This window comes from Lagopus muta, chromosome 1, assembly GCF_023343835.1.
Source record: "Lagopus muta isolate bLagMut1 chromosome 1, bLagMut1 primary, whole genome shotgun sequence".
NCBI classification, from domain to species: Eukaryota; Metazoa; Chordata; class Aves; order Galliformes; family Phasianidae; genus Lagopus; species Lagopus muta.
The window spans coordinates 25,928,921-25,948,836 of record NC_064433.1 but is presented as its reverse complement, the minus strand read 5'-3'; the positions used below and the strand labels follow the sequence as shown (position 1 = coordinate 25,948,836).

Here is a 19,916-nt window from a genome sequence, read left to right as displayed (position 1 = left end):
AGAAGTTACTGGGATAAACTAATATATGGCAAGGATGTTGAATTAACTTTTTTTAGTTAAACAGGATTTTTAGAGGAGAGAGGTTTGACCAAGATTTCAGATAAGTTATGTATAATTCCACAATCAAAAGACCTCTGAAGCTTTTCTACCCCAGTGCTGGCAATGGGACAGAGTCTCATTTAGAGGAACACTATGAGCAAGGTATAACTGATGGGAAAATAGATTAAGAAAATGGTATTATTTAATTCAGTCTGGGAGAAGAACTTGTTTAGATATGCTCCAGTTAAGAGAATCAGATAATCTCCAACTCAAAATAGTGACAGACCCAAGAGAGGAAATAACACATAGTTGAAATTCTTTTCTATTCAAATCTATCATTTTGGTCCAGATACTTTTGTAACAACATCAGGAGACAAGGAAAAAGATTTAGGAAAATTAAAAGTAGTGCCTGGCAACTTTGGACCCAGGTGTCTTCAAAAAGTCTTCACAGTAGACAAAGCTTAAAAGAGAGAATAAACACAGATAAAGGAAAATGACATAGAAATGCCAGACTCACATGATAATATCTATCTTTGTTAAGATTGCTGTATTTCCCCTGTCTAAAAATCAGTTATCTGATCTATCTGGACTTCATTAAAGCATTTGTTATGCAGCCACATGGGAAATTTATTAATTAAACTGGAGAGGAGGGAGATCAGAGCAGGAGCTCAGAGGTGGGAGAGGAGCTCGGTGCCAAGAGGGGCCTCACAAGACTGGCTGCGCCGAGCTGGCAGACGTCGCCCTGGAATTCGAGAGGACCAGCCGTGTGATCGCTCAGTCATTTTATTACAGACCACAGCACAAAAAGTCAAAGTTAAATTAAATCTGCGGCAGATAGGAAGTTGGGAGACATCACCGTCACAGAGGAGGATTGGAAGAAATCTAAGGCCTGGAGGATCAGAATAATAGATAAGGGATGCACTTCAAAATTATGAAGTGCCAAGTTATACATTTAGGGACTAGAAAGAGTTTCTGCTGCAAAATGAGGGCTCAGAAACTGGAAGAAACAGATGAATAAGGAAAATTTGAGTTTGTTTTTGTTGGACAACATTTCCAAGCCACCGACAAGAACTGGATGTTGTAACAAGGCAAGCAAGATTCTCTGGTAATATATCAGGGAGGATATGCCTTGTAACAAAACATTTCCAGTAATTGTTCATACCACAGCACCAGGCACTGCTAAGAACTCCTTACCAGTTCAAGAACTTCAGGAAAGATTATTTCAGGCTGAAACAGGCGCAGAAGAGGACTACAAGAAGATGAGCAGATGAAAATCATATCCAAGGAGACAAACAGTGCATTTCTATTTTCAGCTTAGCAAAATACAGTTGGAGAAGAGAAAGAAACGTCCTCTTTTAATAAATAATAAGAAGGTACGAAAGATATTAACCAGCAAAACTCTATTAATATATTAATAAAAAGAGAGCCCTGTGGAAACTTACAAGAAGATTTATAAGCATTAGAAAAGTACATCCTTTACCAATTTTTCAGTGACAGTAACAGACAGAGGAAACTGAGAAGGTCTCAGTATAGAAGCATACTTTTGTGATTGGGCTCATACAACATGTTTCCCTAGGGATAAGACTTCATAGTCCCCTATGCTCAGTCCAGCCCTATTTCATATACAGTTGTATGCCCTGAGAATTACACTTTCAGAAATGCTCACTTCACCACAGTAGGTACTTTGGTCTTGTTTGAAATTGTTTGGGCCTATAGCCATGAGCTGCTAATCTTTCTGTAATGGGTGGAGTAGTTACAGTTTGTCGTGGTTTGAATTCACACAAATATTTTGCAGAGCTTGTATCTGCATGTTTGTACAACCCGCCACACAATTCACATTGTTCTGTGTTGTATGCATTTATTCTATTTCTCAATACTTACATTGCAAGATATTTATTTTATCAAATGTACCTGTAAAATTCTTTAAATTAATGCCACTTGAACAAATTTATACTGGCTCTTATTTAAAAGAAAATGTGACAACACTATATTTAGTCTGAAATTTAAAAAGCGTGGTGATGTAAAGACATGTAAAGTCTATATTTAAACAAGAATTTATTTAAAAACATACATAAGAGAGAAAAAAATGATATAATTTTGTTTAAAAATCCAGATTAGATTAGACTGTCACTGAATCTTTCCTGCTTCTAGTTTCTAATTCAAGGTGGATTCAAAATCAAAATGATTCTCTTCTACCTTGAAGGCGGAGTGAAGATAAAATAAGAGAGGCTAGTAATATCTAAGTGTTAACTAAATAATAATTGTTTTATTTTCGAGTCTAATTTCTAGTCATAAGAAGAGACTAATGTGGTATCAAAATTTGATCTGGTGCTGTAAATAGCTGGATTTTCTGAAGAATGATGCCGCTGTGATGTAAACAACATGTGAGATGCTTGAAAAGAAATAATGAAATGTGACAGTAATGTTTTAGTGAGAAGCAGAAGAGCAAAAAACAAATTTGTGCAGGTAAGTGTCTGGGTTTGAGAAGTCACTGGGAAATCCTTCAGAGCTGGAGAAAGAAGTAAAGACTGGGGGGCAGGGGAGTTGGGGGTTGAACACTGTTGATTTGGTTTCAGTATGTTGAGTATCATTACCAGCAAAAGGACTAAAAAAAATCAAACCACAAGAAATATTTTTAAAATTGCGTGCATACATTATAAACAGAAAGCCTGTAAAATACTTGGAGTAGTTGGGTTAAAATAACATTCCTGAGAAATGAAGAAAATTCTTTTCATGAGGATTTTCCACAGGCAGTACTGAATAACAGTAATATTATCTTCAATGTCATTAAAAACCCAAAACAGTTAAAAAAAATAAAAACATCAATAACTAAGGAAGAAGGGATTTGGGAAAGAAGTAGAAAAGGCCAAGAATGCATAAAGATCAAAATAAAATTTTAACATTTTATTAAATGTATGACACAGTAGAAGACTGCTTTGTTGGTTTAGATTTTGTTGTTGTTGTTTCCTTTTTTTCACTGATACCAAGCCTGTAAACAGTTGGTACTCTGGAAAATTACATTTAAAATATTGCACTGCTGGTGTTAAAATACCAGCGTGACAGGGGAGTAAATATTAACAACACCAAAACCTGCAGAGGAAAAAATGGGGAGAAAAAAAAAAAAAAGCCTGTACTGTACACAACAATAAGAACAACAAAAACCTTAAGCTTGATCTTTGTCTCATTATTCTGGTGAAACTACCAGTAGAGGTATGCATCCCAGCCATCCTCCGGGATCTCAGCAAAAATCATGTCCTGGCCTGTCTTTGTACAGCTCTTGAAAGGGATTAAGGATCCACCAAGAATCACAGCATGTGGATCTCTGTAACACTTTTCTAGTGATGAATTCTCCATAATTAGTTCTATCTTCGTCACTGAATATATGAACTGAACATTTAATGAGTAAAGATAATCTCATTCCTTGTCTTCATAAGACTAAGTCTAAAACTCACTATAGGGACAAATCTCTTCCTGGTTTAAATTGAAGCCTGTGTTATCAATTGTCGAAATAACAGCTGTGTAATGAAAACTTCCAGATTTCTTATGACATTTATATGTATATTAGTCCCAAGCCCCAGCACTGCCAGAGAATCCAGTGTAGCTCAAGGAGGAGATGTACAACCTTGGCCTAAACCTGCTTTTGTGCTTCCTATGGCCTTGCTTCAATGTGCCTCAGCACAGGCTGGGACTTTCAGTTAGGATGAAGATGACAGGGAGGTTGAGGATTATCAGCCCATGCCCATTCCTACACTGTTGTAAGAAGCAGAGAATTTCTAGCCCAGCTGTATCCATTGGAGGGCCTTCAAACAGCCTCCCCATAGAGCAACGCTTTCCCTGCAATTTCAGGGTGCTTGAAAGTAAAGAGGCCACAAAATACCTCCAGCAGAGGAGCATGCAGATAGATTCCTTTATGGTCAACCACCCATAAGCTGTAGAGAGGGATCATGAGGTGCTCAGTCCCTGCAGGAGAAAGCCAGGCTGCTGGGTGTCAGGGTCTAGCCTGCAACTCCAGGGCTGCCTGCAGCTTGCACCTGCCCAGGTCTTGAGCTCCCTGCAGCTAAAGAGAAAGAGCCTTCGGAAAGCCAAGGAGAGAATTCATTGCTGTTGCAGGAACTGGTGCTTATTTCTGACTTGTTTACCTGCATATTTTGTCTAAACGAAGGCAGAATATTATTTTTATGAACAGTATGCTCTCATTTGGAATTGACACTAATGAATGCAAGGCCTTTCCCCCTCTTGTTTGTACCATCAAATTAATTAGCTCTATTGTGACACCAGTATTTTTCTCAAGCAGTTCAAGGCTTGAGCATTTTCCTTTCTTTTTCTAAAGGGCATCTTCAGTGCCCTTTATCTACCATAAGAATCATGCCTCACTTGGATTTTTCACAACTAATGCTGTTTATTATAAAACTGATTGTGATGTGAAGATTGTTATACTGTGTGGCAAATTGCCCAAACAATTACTGTAAATGCATAAGCCATAAACTGTACTGCCAAGGACACTGGTAGGTTAGCTTCTATAAAAGAAACAATTAGAGTCTGAGGTGAAAATAATAGAGATGAGATGACAGTTATTGAAAAGGCAGAACATCCAGTTTAATGTTGTAAATATAGGTTTGTGGATTACACTGATGGTTTTAAAGTGTTCATGTCTTATTGAATGGAATAGAATATTACATACTTAAGAATGGGACCGTAATTATTATTCCTTTTTAATTGTGATGTCTGATGCATTTGTGAGCAGTTGTTGAGAACATCCTCACATTATACTGATCCTAGTTCTAAATTATCATCCTGCTCCAAGGGTTTTCTTTTTTTTATTTTACTTTTGTAGCATTTTGTTGTTCAGGGTCTGTTCTGAACAAAGTATTTTCTCTTGAGGAACTTAGAGTGCTTAGAGGGTTACAGCAATAATTATTTCAGTTTCAGCCTACACACTTCACTGCTTTAAATCATCATTATAAGTTTCATCCCTCAGCAACTCCTGCTGAGACATTCTTAAACTCCTAAAAACCATTAGATAAGAATAGCTTATCTTTATAACAATTTGTATATAAAAGTATTGATAATAATTTGCTAGAAATTAAGGCTATGTATTTTTTAGAGGAATCATCTAAATACACGATAAGTTTTTATGCTTACTAAAGAATTTCAGTCATTTGAACAAGATTTGTTTCATATGAAGGAAAAGTATATGCACTGTACAAGAAGATGCATTGCCATAGACTTTGGCAGATGCAGAAAATATATTTTAAAAATATATGAAAAGAAATACTACTACATGAGAAAATTAAAGAGTCCTCAACTCTTCTAAGAGAGGACATAGGAATAACATTCAAATACTGAAACCTGTGGTGTTGGCACTTGCCAACTTGATGCAGAATTATGATTGACCACAGTGACAAAGGTCCTGGGCATGCAAAATCAAAGCTGGGAAGAGCCTGTCCATGATTTGCAAGGACAGGACAAAGTGAGAAGCAGAACAAAGACACCAGCCAGAAAGAAAGGCCATCAATGTCAACACTGCAGTGAATGCGATCTCTGAAGTACCAAATCCATTAGTAAGTAGAAAAAAAAAAAAAAAAGAAAGAACAGTTAAAGTGGCTCTGAAAGAAAGTTGCAAGGGAATTAAGTGCTCGGCTGTACCACCTTTCAGGGAAATGTTCTAAGTCATTTTCAGGCTTTTACATATTGTTAAGAGGTGCTGATCTTAATGCTTGCACTTGAAGTAGGGGCATTGCAGCCCTGCTGGAATCCATCTGAGGAAGGCTGAAGCTCAGGTAGCACTGTTTCTTAGTTCTGGTCTTTCAGTTTGCACTCCTGATACACATCCAAGTTTCATTTGCAGGACAATTGTATTTGAAAATATGGCCAATTCCTACTTCAGTAGTTTTGGCTTCAAATGATTCCTCTTTGTGTGCTATGTGTGCCTGAAAACAGCATTGCTACTGCATGTCAATTCAGTGTGCATGTTGTGTGTGGTAGTACCACTGTCTTCTATTTCTGTTCAGTTTTTTAAGGAGGTATTTTAAAATCAGAAAAACAACAGAAAAAAATAATTTAAACAAACTGGAAAACAATAGTTCAAATTGTTTTGATTAGATTCTAAACCAATTGAGATTACAAGGGAAAAGATTCAGAAAATTAAAGGAAAAACTGCAAAAGAACAGCCATAATTGAATGACTGTGTGAACACTAACTAGAAAATACAGATCTCTTTTTTAATATTATGCCATTACAAAAGGTCCTATTAGAATAAAGCTATATGTAAAATCAGAACCCTTATTACAAATCTAGGCCAGATTGATTTTCTTATGTGACCTTCAACTACCAACAGAGTTAGAGAAGGCTCAATCTAGTTCTTAGTAAATAGGTGTCACCAAACAAACAGGACTGACACTAATTAGCTCCCTTGTTGATAGTCAGGACACAGAGGGTAGAGGCATGGAGACAGAGTGACCTGTTCATCATTAAGTGGTAGGTGAGGATATTTGCACACTGGCATGACTGTGGTTTGCAAAGCAGCTACCACTTTGAAACTATACTGTGAACAGAAGACTGTGTTATCAGCTTAGCAACCCTCATAAGCAGTTTGCACAAAAACAGAGCCAAAAAAATCTCTATTTAAATATATGAAATTTAAGAAAGAGAACATTCATTAGCGGTATTTTCCTACCTAGAGGACATACCTCTTAGCTTTGGTCATCTCATCTAAGAAAAGGGGCTGAAACCAGAAAAAAACAAAATGTGAGCCTGGGAAAGGACTATAAAAGACTGCCAGCAGCTTCTAAACAAGGAGAAACTGGAAAAAAGTTTGGAAAGTGAAAAAAGATGTTGTGGATAAGTGGTATACGATATGATGATTAATAGTACCTAGGGGGACAATTGATCAAGAGAGCAGCTGTGAGGGAATTTGAATGTTTTTTTTTTTCTTTTCTTTCTTTTTTTTTTTAAAAGAAAATTCCCAGTAGGATTCAGACAATGTTTGTAATAAACCTATTTTTATTAAGATTATTGGATTGGTACTATCCAGGGGATTATATTTTCCAATTACTAATATTTTCATTTTTCAGTCTTAGTTTATGATTGAAGCAGGGACATAGGTGGCACAGAACAAAATGCATTGGCCTGGTTTGGGATGAGAATAATCATAGCCTCAAAGCAAACAGAGTCCCAAGAAATTAGTCTTTATTTTCTAGCTCATTAAAAAAGACCTTGAGTTTTAATAGCAAAACATTTGTACTTTTTTTAAAGTACAGTTGAATATCTGTCCATTTGAAAAATTTATTGCCTGTATTCTGAAATGGGAGCAAAACTCCAATTTGGTGCCGGATTCTAACCCTTAACATAACCAAGTCTACCCTCAAATCTCATTACTATAGGTATGAAGAATACAGAAAAACCCATGCATAAGTCTCAAGCCACAGTAACTACGAACAGGAAGACTGCAACTTTTGTTAGAATTTCTTACAATTCTGTCATGATTGTATGTTGAAACCAGTGGGGATGACTTGCTGCAGAGCTCTCTTGTACACAAATAGGTCAAAAAACTAATTTGGTCCCTCCACAGATTGGGCTTGATACTTCAGCAAGAAAGTTTTTTAAGGAGAGATTCCCTTGGGTAAGGCTAGAAGATCTATTGACAACTCTGTTGTGAATTAGCAGTGCAGCACTTTGCTACTGGGGTGACTATTTCCAAGGCCAAAAAAAAAAGAGAAAAAAAATGACTCAGGAGTCGAGTTTCCTAAGGTCTAAGCTTAGGCTGAGGCTTGTCTGAAAGGGCCATGGTCAAAGATTAAAATGATGTTGTAGAAAGGTTTTGGAGGTGGAGAACCTCTGTTCTTTTGCTTCTTTTTCTCCTGCTGCTTTAAAAGATGCAAGGAGAAAAAAGCAAGTACCATCAACAAGTCTTGAATTTCTCCCAAGTCACATCTATTTAGGATAGCTCACAGAGGAAAAAGACCTTGCATTCTGTGGTACACAGTGTTTCCCTGGATCTTAGCTAGGGAAAAAAAAGAAAAAAAAAAAGAGCAGTCCTCTACCAGCACGTCAGGGGACAGTCATTTCCTAAAGGCTGACTGCAGTATGCTGAGGCACGTACACAGGAAGATGACAGATGCCTCAGAGATAGATGGCAGTCAGGTGAGGCTAAAGCACAGACTGCCACCCTTGGAGCGAACAGAATGGGTGACCACAGAAATCCTTAGTCAGTCACTCTTGAGAGAGTTCTGCTATGATCTAAAATTTGGAAAGCACTTCTAAACTCAGTCAATACCCCAACAGGCTTAAATATCCAGGTGTTATCACAATAAGAAGAGACTTGAGTAACATTTTTTTCCATATGTTTTCTTACATATGGAAAGGAAGTCACAGAGGAAGAAGGTCACAGTGTGATGCACATCAAGAAGATCTGGAATGTAATCTAGTGGATATTAGTACAGACTTATTGGAGTCACTGAGAAGAGAGAAAAACTGACAAATTCCACAACCTCTATGATATGAAATGATCAAGGCTTGAACATCTTACACTACTAGAAACCATAAACTTTATTATGGGAACAACTGTTATGCATCAATGCAAAATTTACAGGCAAATTCACTCGTAAGTGCAAAGTACGAAAGAACTGCCAGTTTTACCTAGTCTATGTGCACTCCTTACAGCAGCACTGCATTCAGTTGCATAGTTCCGTGCTCTTCAGTACTCTTTAGGACTGTTATTAGTAACCAGTAGTAATAAATCTTTTGGGTTTACTGTCAACAGTATCAGCTGGCTCCACAGATCAGGAGGCGAGTGGAGACACAGTCAGAAAACCAAGCCCCCCATTATGCCTTGGCATATCAACTAATATTTTCGTGTGTGTCACTGAAGGCCTAGGGATCAAATAGCTATTTCTAACATGCTCCCTCAATGTTAAAAGGTCTTGGCTCTTCCTTTGCCCTGAGGCAGGGACTGCATTTAACTTGCAAAATACTTGTTTGTGCCATTTTTTTTTCTATCTTTTGTGACTGAAAAAATAATCCATTCATAATCCATATAAAAAATATGATAGGTGATTAGTTCTCTGGAGTTACACTGTAGCTGAATCAATTGCTTCAATTTTAGAGCTGGATCGTGGCTTAAAGTTCATAAACAGAACGAACAGCTCAGATGACACTTAGTGAATGCATTGATTAAATATGACTCTGACTCTAGTGCTCTCAGTTAATGTCTCACTGACTTTAAACATGTTTCCAGGACTAACATTTAGCTGAGACAAGGTGAATGTGATTGAACAATTTCATTTTTTTTTCCAGTTGAACATTTATGACCTGCAATACCTGGACAATGGACAGAAGACAGATCACTGAAATGTTCTTTACCAGCCAGGGGCAATTTGCAAAATAGATGTCTAACTAAATAAAAGAATCACTGAACAATGGAATACAGGATTTCCTTTAGCAATATATTTCTATTTGTCCAAAGGTATGTCACAAGTATGACTAGCAAGAGTCTATTTGCCATGTGCATACCATTCTCATCCATAACTTAACTTCCACCTGTTTCTTCTGCATTTCTCTGATAGTGTTCAAAACCTTATGCTATTATCTTAGATACATATCCTTAGAGTCTGAGATATTTCATAATTCAAATATTAAGTGTGTCTGGATTTTGAAATATTGTGATTAGACAGAAAGAAGAAAAGCCATCTTAAATTACTGAGTGTAGTTGCTTTCTGACCAAGTAGGATAGAATATTTTTCCAGTGGTTTATCTTAGCTTATTTTAAATGAGTTTGGACAGTAAGTCTGCAGCAGTTTCCTCAAAATATAAGTCTACAGAAGTATTTCCTAACATTCAGCCTCAGCTCCACAGCTTGCTTTTATCGCTCTTGTCTGAATAATATGTTTTAGATCATCTTAAATAATTATCCTATCTCCCGAATAATTGTGCTCCTGAAGTACCTTGAGAATTCTCACTTTTGTGCCTGTGCTGTCTGCTTCTACAACTGCCAAAGACTAGCACTGACCAGGAGGCAAGAGAAGGGCTAGGAATACTAGATTAGATTCAGCAGCGGAGGAGTTCTGCTTTTAGCTGGCTCCCTGTGAATGGATAGCTTTTCTAGCAGCTGCTCTCCTGGTAAAAACAGAGATTGCAGTCACTTCCTAATAATAGAAATAAACTTTAGTCAAATCCCAAATCTGTATGCTGATCAAGGTGTAACTTGTGACTTGAGATGCCAGAAACAACCTTGAAATTAAATAGTAGTACATAAAGAAGACGCATGTTTTAACACCTCTCTCCTTTTCCCTTTCTGATTATGATGTGAAATAATCAAAAGAACAAGGATTAAAAGGGAACATAATTTAAATGCCGTATTTTAAATGGACCAGCTGGGAATAATACAGTTGTTCCTCATAGCAAAATATATGCAAAGTTAGTTTCAAATGTCTTCCTCAGAAGTCCTAGATTTTTAACGGTTTGTGGAAAAGGCCAAGAGGAGGTGATGCAGAACTGCATTGATCCGGACAGTCTAAACACAGGCTTGCCATCTGCCTGTGAAACACTGACTGAGCACAGCGAAGGCTTGCCAGGCTGTATCACAGAATCACTGAGTGGCTGAGGTTGTCAAGGACCTCTGGGTCCATCTGTCCCAATCCCTGCTGCAGCAGGGGCACCCAGAGCAGCGTGCCCAGGCCCGCGTCCAAATGACTTTTGAAGATCTCCAAGGAGGAGACTCCACAAACTCTGAGCAATCTGTGCCAATGCAGTGTCACCTGCACAGCACAGGAGTGCTTCTTGGTCTTGAGAGAGAACATCCTGTACTTTAGTTTGTGCTCACTGCCTCTTATCCTTTCACTGGGTGAATCACCAAAATGAGCCAGCCTCCATTCTCTTTGCACACTCCTTCCAGGTGTTTATATGCATTGAGGACGTTCCCCCCTTTTCTTCTTCAGGATGAACCATCTTCTCCCAGCACTCCTAGCCTTTCCTCACAGAAAAGGTGTTCCAGTCTCTTTACCATGTTCATGGATCTCCTTTGGACTCTTTCCAGAGTGTGTCCACATCTTTTTTGTACTGAAGAGCCCAGAACTGAACATAGTACTCCAGGTGTGGCCTTACCAACACTAAGGAAAGGAAAGGAAAGGATTGCCTCTTTGACCTGTTGGCAATACTTTGCTTAATACAGCCCAGGATATCATTGTCCTTTTTTGTTTTGTTTTGTTTTGTTTTGTTTTTCTGTGTGTGTGTGTGTGTGTGTGTGGCGAAAGTCATTGGTGACTCATGTATCTGTATCTTCCTTCAGCAATATAATTCCTTTAACTATCAGGTACAGGTTGGGGGATGACCTGCTGGAGAGGAGCTCTGCAGAGAGAGACCTAGGTGTCCTGGTGGACAACAGGTTGGCCATGAGCCAGCAGTGTGCCCTTGTGGCCAAAAAGGCAAATGGCATCCTGGGGTTCATTAAAAAGAGTGTGGCCAGCAGGTCGAGGAAGGTGATCTACCCTCTACTCTGCCCTGGCAACTCTGCCCTGCTCCCTCATCTGGAATACTGTGTCCAGTTCTGGGCACCCCAGTACAAAAAAGACAGGGATCTCTTGGAAAGGTCCAGCAGAGGGCCACAAAGATGGTGAAGGGCCTGGAGCATCTCCCCTATGAAGAAAGCCTGAGTGAACTAGGTCTGTTCAGCCTTGAGAAAAGAAGACTGAGAGAAGACCTGATCCAGGTCTATAAGTATCTAAGGTGTGGGGGGCAGAATGGCGAGGCCGGACTCTTTTCAGTGGTGAGTGGAGACAGGACAAGGGGAAACAGAATCACAGAATCACAGAATCACCCGGGTTGGAAGGGACCTCAAGGATCATGTAGTTCCAAACCCCCTGCCTGGCAGGGCCACCAAACATACACATTTAGATCAGGTTGCCCAGGACCCCGTCCAACCTGGCCTTAAACACGTCCAAGGACGGGGCATCCACAACCTCCCTGGGCAGCCCGTTCCAGGGCCTAACCACTCTCCTAGTAAAGAACTTCCCCCTAACATCCAACCTAAATCTTCCCTCCTTCAACTTGGATCCATTTCCCCTAGTCCTGCTATTGTCAGCCCTTTTGAAGAGTTTACTTCCCTCCTGGGTGTAGGTTCCCTTCAGGTATTGATAGGCTGCAATGAGGTCACCCCGCAGCCTTCTCTTCTCCAGGCTGAACAAGCCCAACTCCCTCAGCCTGTCCTCATAGGGGAGGTGCTCCAGCCCCCTGATCATCTTAGTCGCCCTCCTCTGGACCCCTTCCAAAATCTCTATGTCTTTCTTGTACTGAGGGCTCCACACCTAGACACAGTACTCCAGATGGGGCCTCACAAGAGCCGAGTAGAACTTCTTTACAGTGAGGTGACGGAGCACTGGAACAGGCTGCCCAGGGAGGTGGTGGAGTCTCCTTCTCTGGAGATGTTCAAGACCTGCCTGGATGCCTACCTGTGCGACCTACTGTAGGGAACCTGCTTTGGCAGGGGGGTTGGACTCGATGATCTCTGGAGGTCCCTTCCAACCCCAACGATTCTGTGATTCTGTGATTCTATGTTTCCATCAGAAAGCAGATGAGACTGGAGCTGAAGGCAGGAGATTACATGTACGCAGAAAAAATTCTCTCACTGACAATTGCATTCAGTATTTATACTCCTGAAATCAGCTTTGATGGACTACAAGCCAGGGGTTTTTAATCTCTTCCTTCCTATCATGCCTTGTACACAGAGCAGCTCTTGTACAAAACATCACCCAGTTTTATGTTCTGTTTTAAAGAGTCATCAGAGAGGAAAGCAAATTGATGTAATACCTTTCAGGTAAAGGTACAGACCAGCAAATATTAAAAAGCACAGGACATTAAAGTGATACACCATCAAAGAACTAAAAGGGGGCAACTCTAACAGTTATGAAAAACATACTAGCTTTCCCTTGCTTCTCAGAGAACAGGAATCCAACTATCCATTTTAGCCTTTTGTGAAACGCTCCTAATACTTATCAGCCATTTTCCTGGTGCTATCGTTTCTGCTACTCTTTGACAGATGGCAAATCAGAAGCAGGCACCGAAATAGGGCTCAGCGTCACCAGTGACAAGAAAACAGTTTGCAGGTCGTTATCACTGTGCCATGCACGTGCACCATGATTTACAGGGGTTTGCTTCATGCAACACAGAGCCAGTCCTGGTCTGATCATACCAATGGAGGAGGCTGTGTTTCATAACATAATCTTGTAATCTGAACCTGAGGACCAGGAGAAATTTGTGTTCAAAATCATTACTCATGTCCCAAAAACAAGAGAATCAAACAAAAAGAGGGAACAATAGAGTTGATAAAATTCAGTTACATTTTTCTAAATGTTCAGATGTGGTTTATGTGATAGAAATTAGAATTGTATTCTGACAGAAGCTCTCTTTTTTTCCAGTAGCAGCTTTCAAATCTTTGGGAGTCAATTTTTTTCCCCCAAGAATATATCAGTGAGTATTTATAATTTAAATGCATACTTTTAGATAGACTAAAAGATAATGTAACTCATTCAAATATTATTTTTTCCAAACTACATTTTGTGCCTGTTAATCTTTTCAGGATTTTTGGAAAATGACAAAAGCTGTTAAAATTTATGTTGAAGAGAATTTTAGCTTGGAAAAATACAATGAGAGGCAAATATTTTACGAAAGTTTGAGAGACTATTTTTTCATGTCTAGACATAGAAGCCAAAGCAAATGAAACATGGAATGAATAGGCATGTGGTTTTGATCATCTGAATCTAAGTACCTTTCAACATTAATTAGTGCATGCAGAATTAGTTTTGCCTTTCGCTATCAATTTTTTCAGGTGCGACTTTTGAGAGTTGAGTGCAGTTTTATTTCATTTTTAAATAATTATGTCAGAAGCCATCTCACTGCCCTTATTCACACAGCTTTGTCCTGGCTCGTGTTCTTAAGGGCAACCTGGCACAGTTTCATTGTGTTTCCTCAGTAACTTCCTCTAAACATGCATATTATTCCTTTCATTTAACTAACACAAATAATCCCTACTAATGACAAGCCACACAGCTATGCCCTAGAGTGGATCGGACTATCTGTATTTAAAAAAAAGAAAACACAACTATAATTCTTGAACAGTCCTAGTTTTGTAACTGAGGAGGTAAATCACTCATTTTAAGAGAAGGGATAAATATCACAGAGCTAAGTTTAAAAAAAAAAAAAGATAACAGGTTTCTAAAATTGAGCAAGGGTCCTAAATAAATGCTGTTTTTAAATATCCTTGTATCTAGGTTGTTATAAAGGAATCATCAAATTAGGTGCCTACTTTGTGGACGTGGACAACAGTATTCCTTACCTGTGTTTTCACTGTGTGATCCATAAATGAAATTATTACTTCTCTATATATCAGCCTTGCATTGCTGCAGCTCCTACAACAACCAGTAATGGTCCAGCACCCCACTTTACTAAATGTTCTATATACATGCATTAGAGCATATATACACTCTGCAGAGTTTATAATTTGAGCATAGAACAAGAGGTGAGAGAGACAGGCTGGTGGAGGAAAGCAGGGAAACAGACACCACTGTTCAACATGATATGAAGTAGTCACAGCACATCAGCAGCTTCACTTTGCCAATTTTGGGGAGTTTGTTTTTCTTGAGCTTTTTTATAGACATCAAAGCAAAGAAGTTTTAATGAGGGTCTGAAGGAGAATAATGAGGTACTTTTGCAGATGTCTGCAGGGTGTTCCTCCTCACTCAAAGGGGCAACATGTACAAAGACACTTTGAAAAACAAGTGAGCAATGGAGGTTGGCATCTTAGTTCTTTTGAAACGAAAGTCCCTGATGCTGACCTCATTTACACTGGTGAAAGCTGTAACTCCTGTGAAGTCAATGAAGTCCCTGTAGCATAAAATTGGTCCTGGATTGCAGTCTGCCAGAACTGTCTTTCAGAAGCCATCACGACCACTGAAACCCTATTTCAGAAATACTTTCAGCTCATTTTTGAATTTATTGTGAGGTATATTTGCATCCCTCTACCACTAAAAGGTCTTGAAAGTGTGTGTTAGTAAGCACATGCCAAAAATGTGTAATAGAATTTAATGTAAACAAGAATATGACCACTTTGATTTTTGTATTGCAAATTGTCATGTGTGCGCATGACTATATATGAACAAATATGCATGTGCATAAATGTATATGTACATATATGTGCACACAGCACACACATACATACATTTATATACATTCCCTTGCATTCTCATGTGGAGGGATACAACTTAACATCTCTGGTAGGGAACAAGGTAATTAATTTTGTACTAAGAAATAGCATGTTATCTCCTTTCCTATTTTTTACATATCTCTGTGCCTAAATTACCTATGATGCATTCATTATATACATGCAGAAGAGCGTGTCACTTCAGAATTTTAAGGGAATAAAACAATTTTCACCACTTGACTTCAACTGCCCAGTTGTATCCAAATGTGCAGGTCATATCCAAACATAGCTGGAAGCCCAGGACCCCTTAAATGAAGACTCAGCCATTTGTGTCCATCTCCTCCATGTGAGCTACCTGAACACAGGCTGAAATCACACTGACTGCATATGCCTGCGTTATCTGATATCAAGGCCCTGCTACAGAATACCTCAGGCTATCTTATTTACCCTGAGTGCATCATGTGACACTTCTTGAAGGACAGATGCGACGTACAGAACCAGGCACAAATGTCAGGATCTGGCCGCGGGGTAGGTAAATGTGTCACTCCCTCTTCTCTCACGTACAAGGATATTCCCGAGGGAAACATGAGTGGGATGGCCCCAGAGCGGGCTTGGGGGACATCTCCTGGGAGAAGTTTGTGGTATGGCTATGAACTGGGCCTTGGGTTATCCCAGGGAACTGGTCCTGCATTGGGAGGGTGATGCGGACACTAAGTTGCATTGCAGGCATTCCCTCACAGGACTCACAAACAATCAGAGCTGCCAGAGGCGCTCAGCACAGCAAGCTTGGCCTTCAGAAGTAGAAAGGGCAGGGAGGCTCAGCTGGGGATAGCCCTGGAGACCTCCTCACTCCTCAAAGTCCAACCACTGCTGTGTTTTTATTTCCCCTTCCCCACTAGTTCAGTTCAGTGGAAGAGCACAGCCAGTTAGAACCTGAGAAATCAAACAGCACTGTCTTGGCAAGACTACAGGAACTAAATACGCAACATAAATTCAGTTCTGGGAGCTAAGTATTGCAGAGGGCAATGCAAGTAACATATCTGGTTCTGCAGAATCTACAGATTTATAGGAAACACACTGAGCAAAAACCTGAGAATTAGATTTTCACGATCGACATTTCTCTACTTAAAGAGAAGAAAGAAAAGGTGTTAGAAACAGAGTAGGAATCTAAAAGATGTTATTCCTGAGCTTATCTCTTTACATGGGGCGTATATGTTTACATGGGGGTGTATGTTAAGTATACTGCCACTTTTCAGTTAGGAGAATACTTTACTACATTTAATTGATGTATATATACTTTTTAATATGTTATCAACTATGCTTTATAAATCTTTATTCATTTCACCATTTGTGAAATAAAAACATCAAGCAATGGAAGGAAAACAGATTTGCTACTTTAAGGTACCACTTAGAGAACAGACCAGACAATTATAGAAAAGTTTGTACTCACTATTCTAATTGCAGTAGGACCCTTCCTTGAGTTACCAGTTTCCTGGACCACTATTGCCATTTTTTTTTTAATTGGTGAGATGTTGAGAATGAAATATGAAACAAATTTTGTGAAAATACAGAATCACATTTTTTGCTGTTAAACTCCCATAGACTTACCAAGAGACTGAATGTGAAGTGTTTTAACAGTACGGCTACCTCTAGAGCAAACTAGGCTTTCCAGCTCACTGGTGTCAGCTCAATTTATGTGATTCAGAGATCAAAATCAGTGCACTGCACATAATTTGTAGTCCTTCACATTGCTTTCCAAATGAGTGGCATGCTTGTCATGGTATTAAAATTCTGATGTTTGCTCTCAACCAAACTGTCCACAGAAAATTCTACCTAATATATTCAATAATTTTATTGAAAAAAATTCTTATCCTCATTTATCATTTTTAAAAAGCAGCATGGGAATCTTAAATCCAGCAACCACAATTAGAAAGTTAGAATTATTCAACTCTATTTTAAGTTACCAACAGAGAAGACATAACCTCACCTGCTTGGTGCCGTCTTTAAGCAGCCTTTAAGATGTCTATCAGCACTTTCTTTGTGTGGTTTATTATCCAACTTGGGCACAGTTTCTTTCTTGTGACAAATCAGCGTGTAGTTTTTGTCGTCGTTGTTTGCCCAGAAGGTACCAATCGATGTTTCATATCGTATACAGAATTCCACTTTGGCTCCATCTCGCTGATAAGGAGGCACCAAAGAAATCTTAAAGCAGAACTGGTCAGTTTCACTGCCACAAGAATTAGGCATGAACTCTGCTAGGATATCGTAGTAACTGGCCCAGTCATCCAGTGTCATTCGAACATACACCAATTTTTCAAAAGATACATTGAGGACTCGTATAATGCCGTTCATACAGGTAATCCCAGGCAGGAACACAATTGACTCCAACAGTACTTTATGTTCTCGCACTTTTTGCAAAACTTCTTCTTGGGAAGTAGGTAATGTAAATAGCTGAGTTAAAAAAAATTCCTCTTGAGTGAAAGCGTCGTCTTCTAAGTCATTGTTTTGTGCTATGTTTGGAATTTCCCAGCTATCAAACTCTTTAACAGACACAAGATCAAACCCAAATGCATCAGCAAATGAAACCTTTCTTGCAATGGTGGTAGGGGCATCTGCCTCCTCTTCCTCTGAAGAAGCAGAATTCCGCCTTCGGGGAAGTGGAGAGAAACGGTGTTTAATGTCAGGTTTAACATCTTCATCTTCAGAAAAGTAATCGTTTACAGTAGGGACTTCTAATAAGTTAGCCTTGCTAACCCGACTAGGTCCTTCGAAAGACTCCATTGGGCTCTCTGATATAAACTGAAAGAGAACTGTACAACTAGTAGCAGCTGATATTTGAGACGCTGTGATCTAAAACAAGGATTAATGTTACAGTTGACATTGCAAAAGGGACTCAGACCTATTAATAGATGCTGTGGTGTGTCAGCTATGTTGGCTTGTTTTTAATCTGATAGTAGTTGATGTTATAATTTCAATTAAACATTTCTAATGCTGCATTCCCTATTTTGTGTGGCTCTGTGTGCTGTGAAGAAAAATAATATTTAAAATCTAGCTAAACAAGTGGAGCTATCTTTAGATGAACAACTTATGTGGCACAACAAATTCATCATATTCCACAAATGAAGAGCTATTAATCTTTGATGAGAATGTATTGGGTAACTCATTGCTATATTTTAAATTATTTCCATATGTATTTTCAAGGACAATTTTTGTGATTCTTTAAGATACAAAAGTGTAATGCCACATTCTCCCCTGGCATTATACCACGATAACCCAGTGAGCCAGATCCTAAATATGCCAGCTTTTTCTAGCTAAGGATCAGCCATCACAACTTAAACGGACTATGAATGCTGTAAAACATTGAAGTAAGCATTCTAGAGATGAATTTGTAATACACTACTGTAAATAGGACTGAATTTGCCACTAATTATATTACGAAATTATTACTGCATTGAGCACCATCCAACCAAATGAAGACAAAATCAAGTCATAGAATTAACTTGTGCAGCCAACCCTGAAACTCAAACCGTGTGTCACACGGCTATAAACAGGAGGAAGAAACACATTTTGCCGTTTAATTTTTCTCAGCCTTTGTGCAGGTTATCTTCCCATAACATTAAATGAAATGATTTCTCAATCAACTTAATCAGTTAGAATTTGTTTCACAATTTCATGGTATTCCATGCGTGGAAAAATGCAATGTTCATGGGACAAAGATCATGAAACCAAAATGTCATATTTTTGATTCATATTACTTAACCTGTTTTTCTTGTGTCTCTCTCAAAGGTTAAATCAATGCTATAATCTAATTGTGCAGTACAAGCTAATAAATATGACAGGGCTTGCTTTGATTTAGCCATGTTGGAGACTGATGGCATTAGTGGCATCATCACAGATCTCTTCACACTTTCAAATGACTTGGGTCTTCTGATCTCTCTTGAATCCTTTCTCCTGTTGTTACAAGTAATTTGCCTCCTCCACCATGTGAACATCTCCAAGTCTTTCACGCTTCTCCACCTTAACCTCTTAACAGCTGTCCCATGGTAAGTCTTGAATATCTCCAGAGAAGGAGAATCCACAATCCCCCTGGGCAGCCTGTTCCAGTGCTATGTCACCCTCACTGTGAAGAAGTTCCTTCACATATTGGTGCGGAACTTCCAGTCCAGTTTATGGCTCTTTCTCCTTGTCCTGTTCTCACACACCACTGAAAAGAGGTTGCCCACATTCCTTTGACTTCCACACTTAAGATACTTATAAACATTAATCAGATCCCCTCTGAGTTTTATTTTCTCAAGGCTGAACAGACCTAGTTTGGTCAGCCTTTCAAATAGGAAAATGTTTATAAAACATCCATACTTCACTACCATTACCGTAATTTGAAAAAATACCACATAAGGAGAAATTCATAAAATCACTTTCTAACATAAGCTACAGAACTCCTAGCACAGCCTTTGGGATTTAAATGACTTTAAAACTGTACTTTACAATGCTGAATTTTTCAGCAAGGGCTAACAGTGCAAATTTCTTGTTTAAAGACAGTAATGTTATCCAGCCATGTATTCTTGAGGGCCTAGGAAGGGAATGACACACAGCCACAGCGGACCTGCTGTATGCACATTTTGGTTTAGCATCTTGCAAATTAAGTGCTCTTTGGGAAATTAGGCTTCTTGCTCTAATGGCAGTTCTG

General features: G+C 39.0%; 1 protein-coding gene across 1 annotated transcript in view; it reads right to left on the bottom strand.

Annotated features, from left to right (window-relative positions):
- Positions 1–18,034, bottom strand: part of PPP1R3A (protein phosphatase 1 regulatory subunit 3A) — a 34,988-nt gene extending 16,954 nt beyond the window's left edge. The window contains exon 1 of the mRNA XM_048964071.1: positions 17,217–18,034. Coding sequence (XP_048820028.1) covers positions 17,217–18,010 — 794 coding nt within the window. The 5' untranslated portion in view covers positions 18,011–18,034. The remainder of the gene's footprint in view (positions 1–17,216) is intronic.
- Between the last annotated feature and the right edge of the window lie 1,882 nt (positions 18,035–19,916).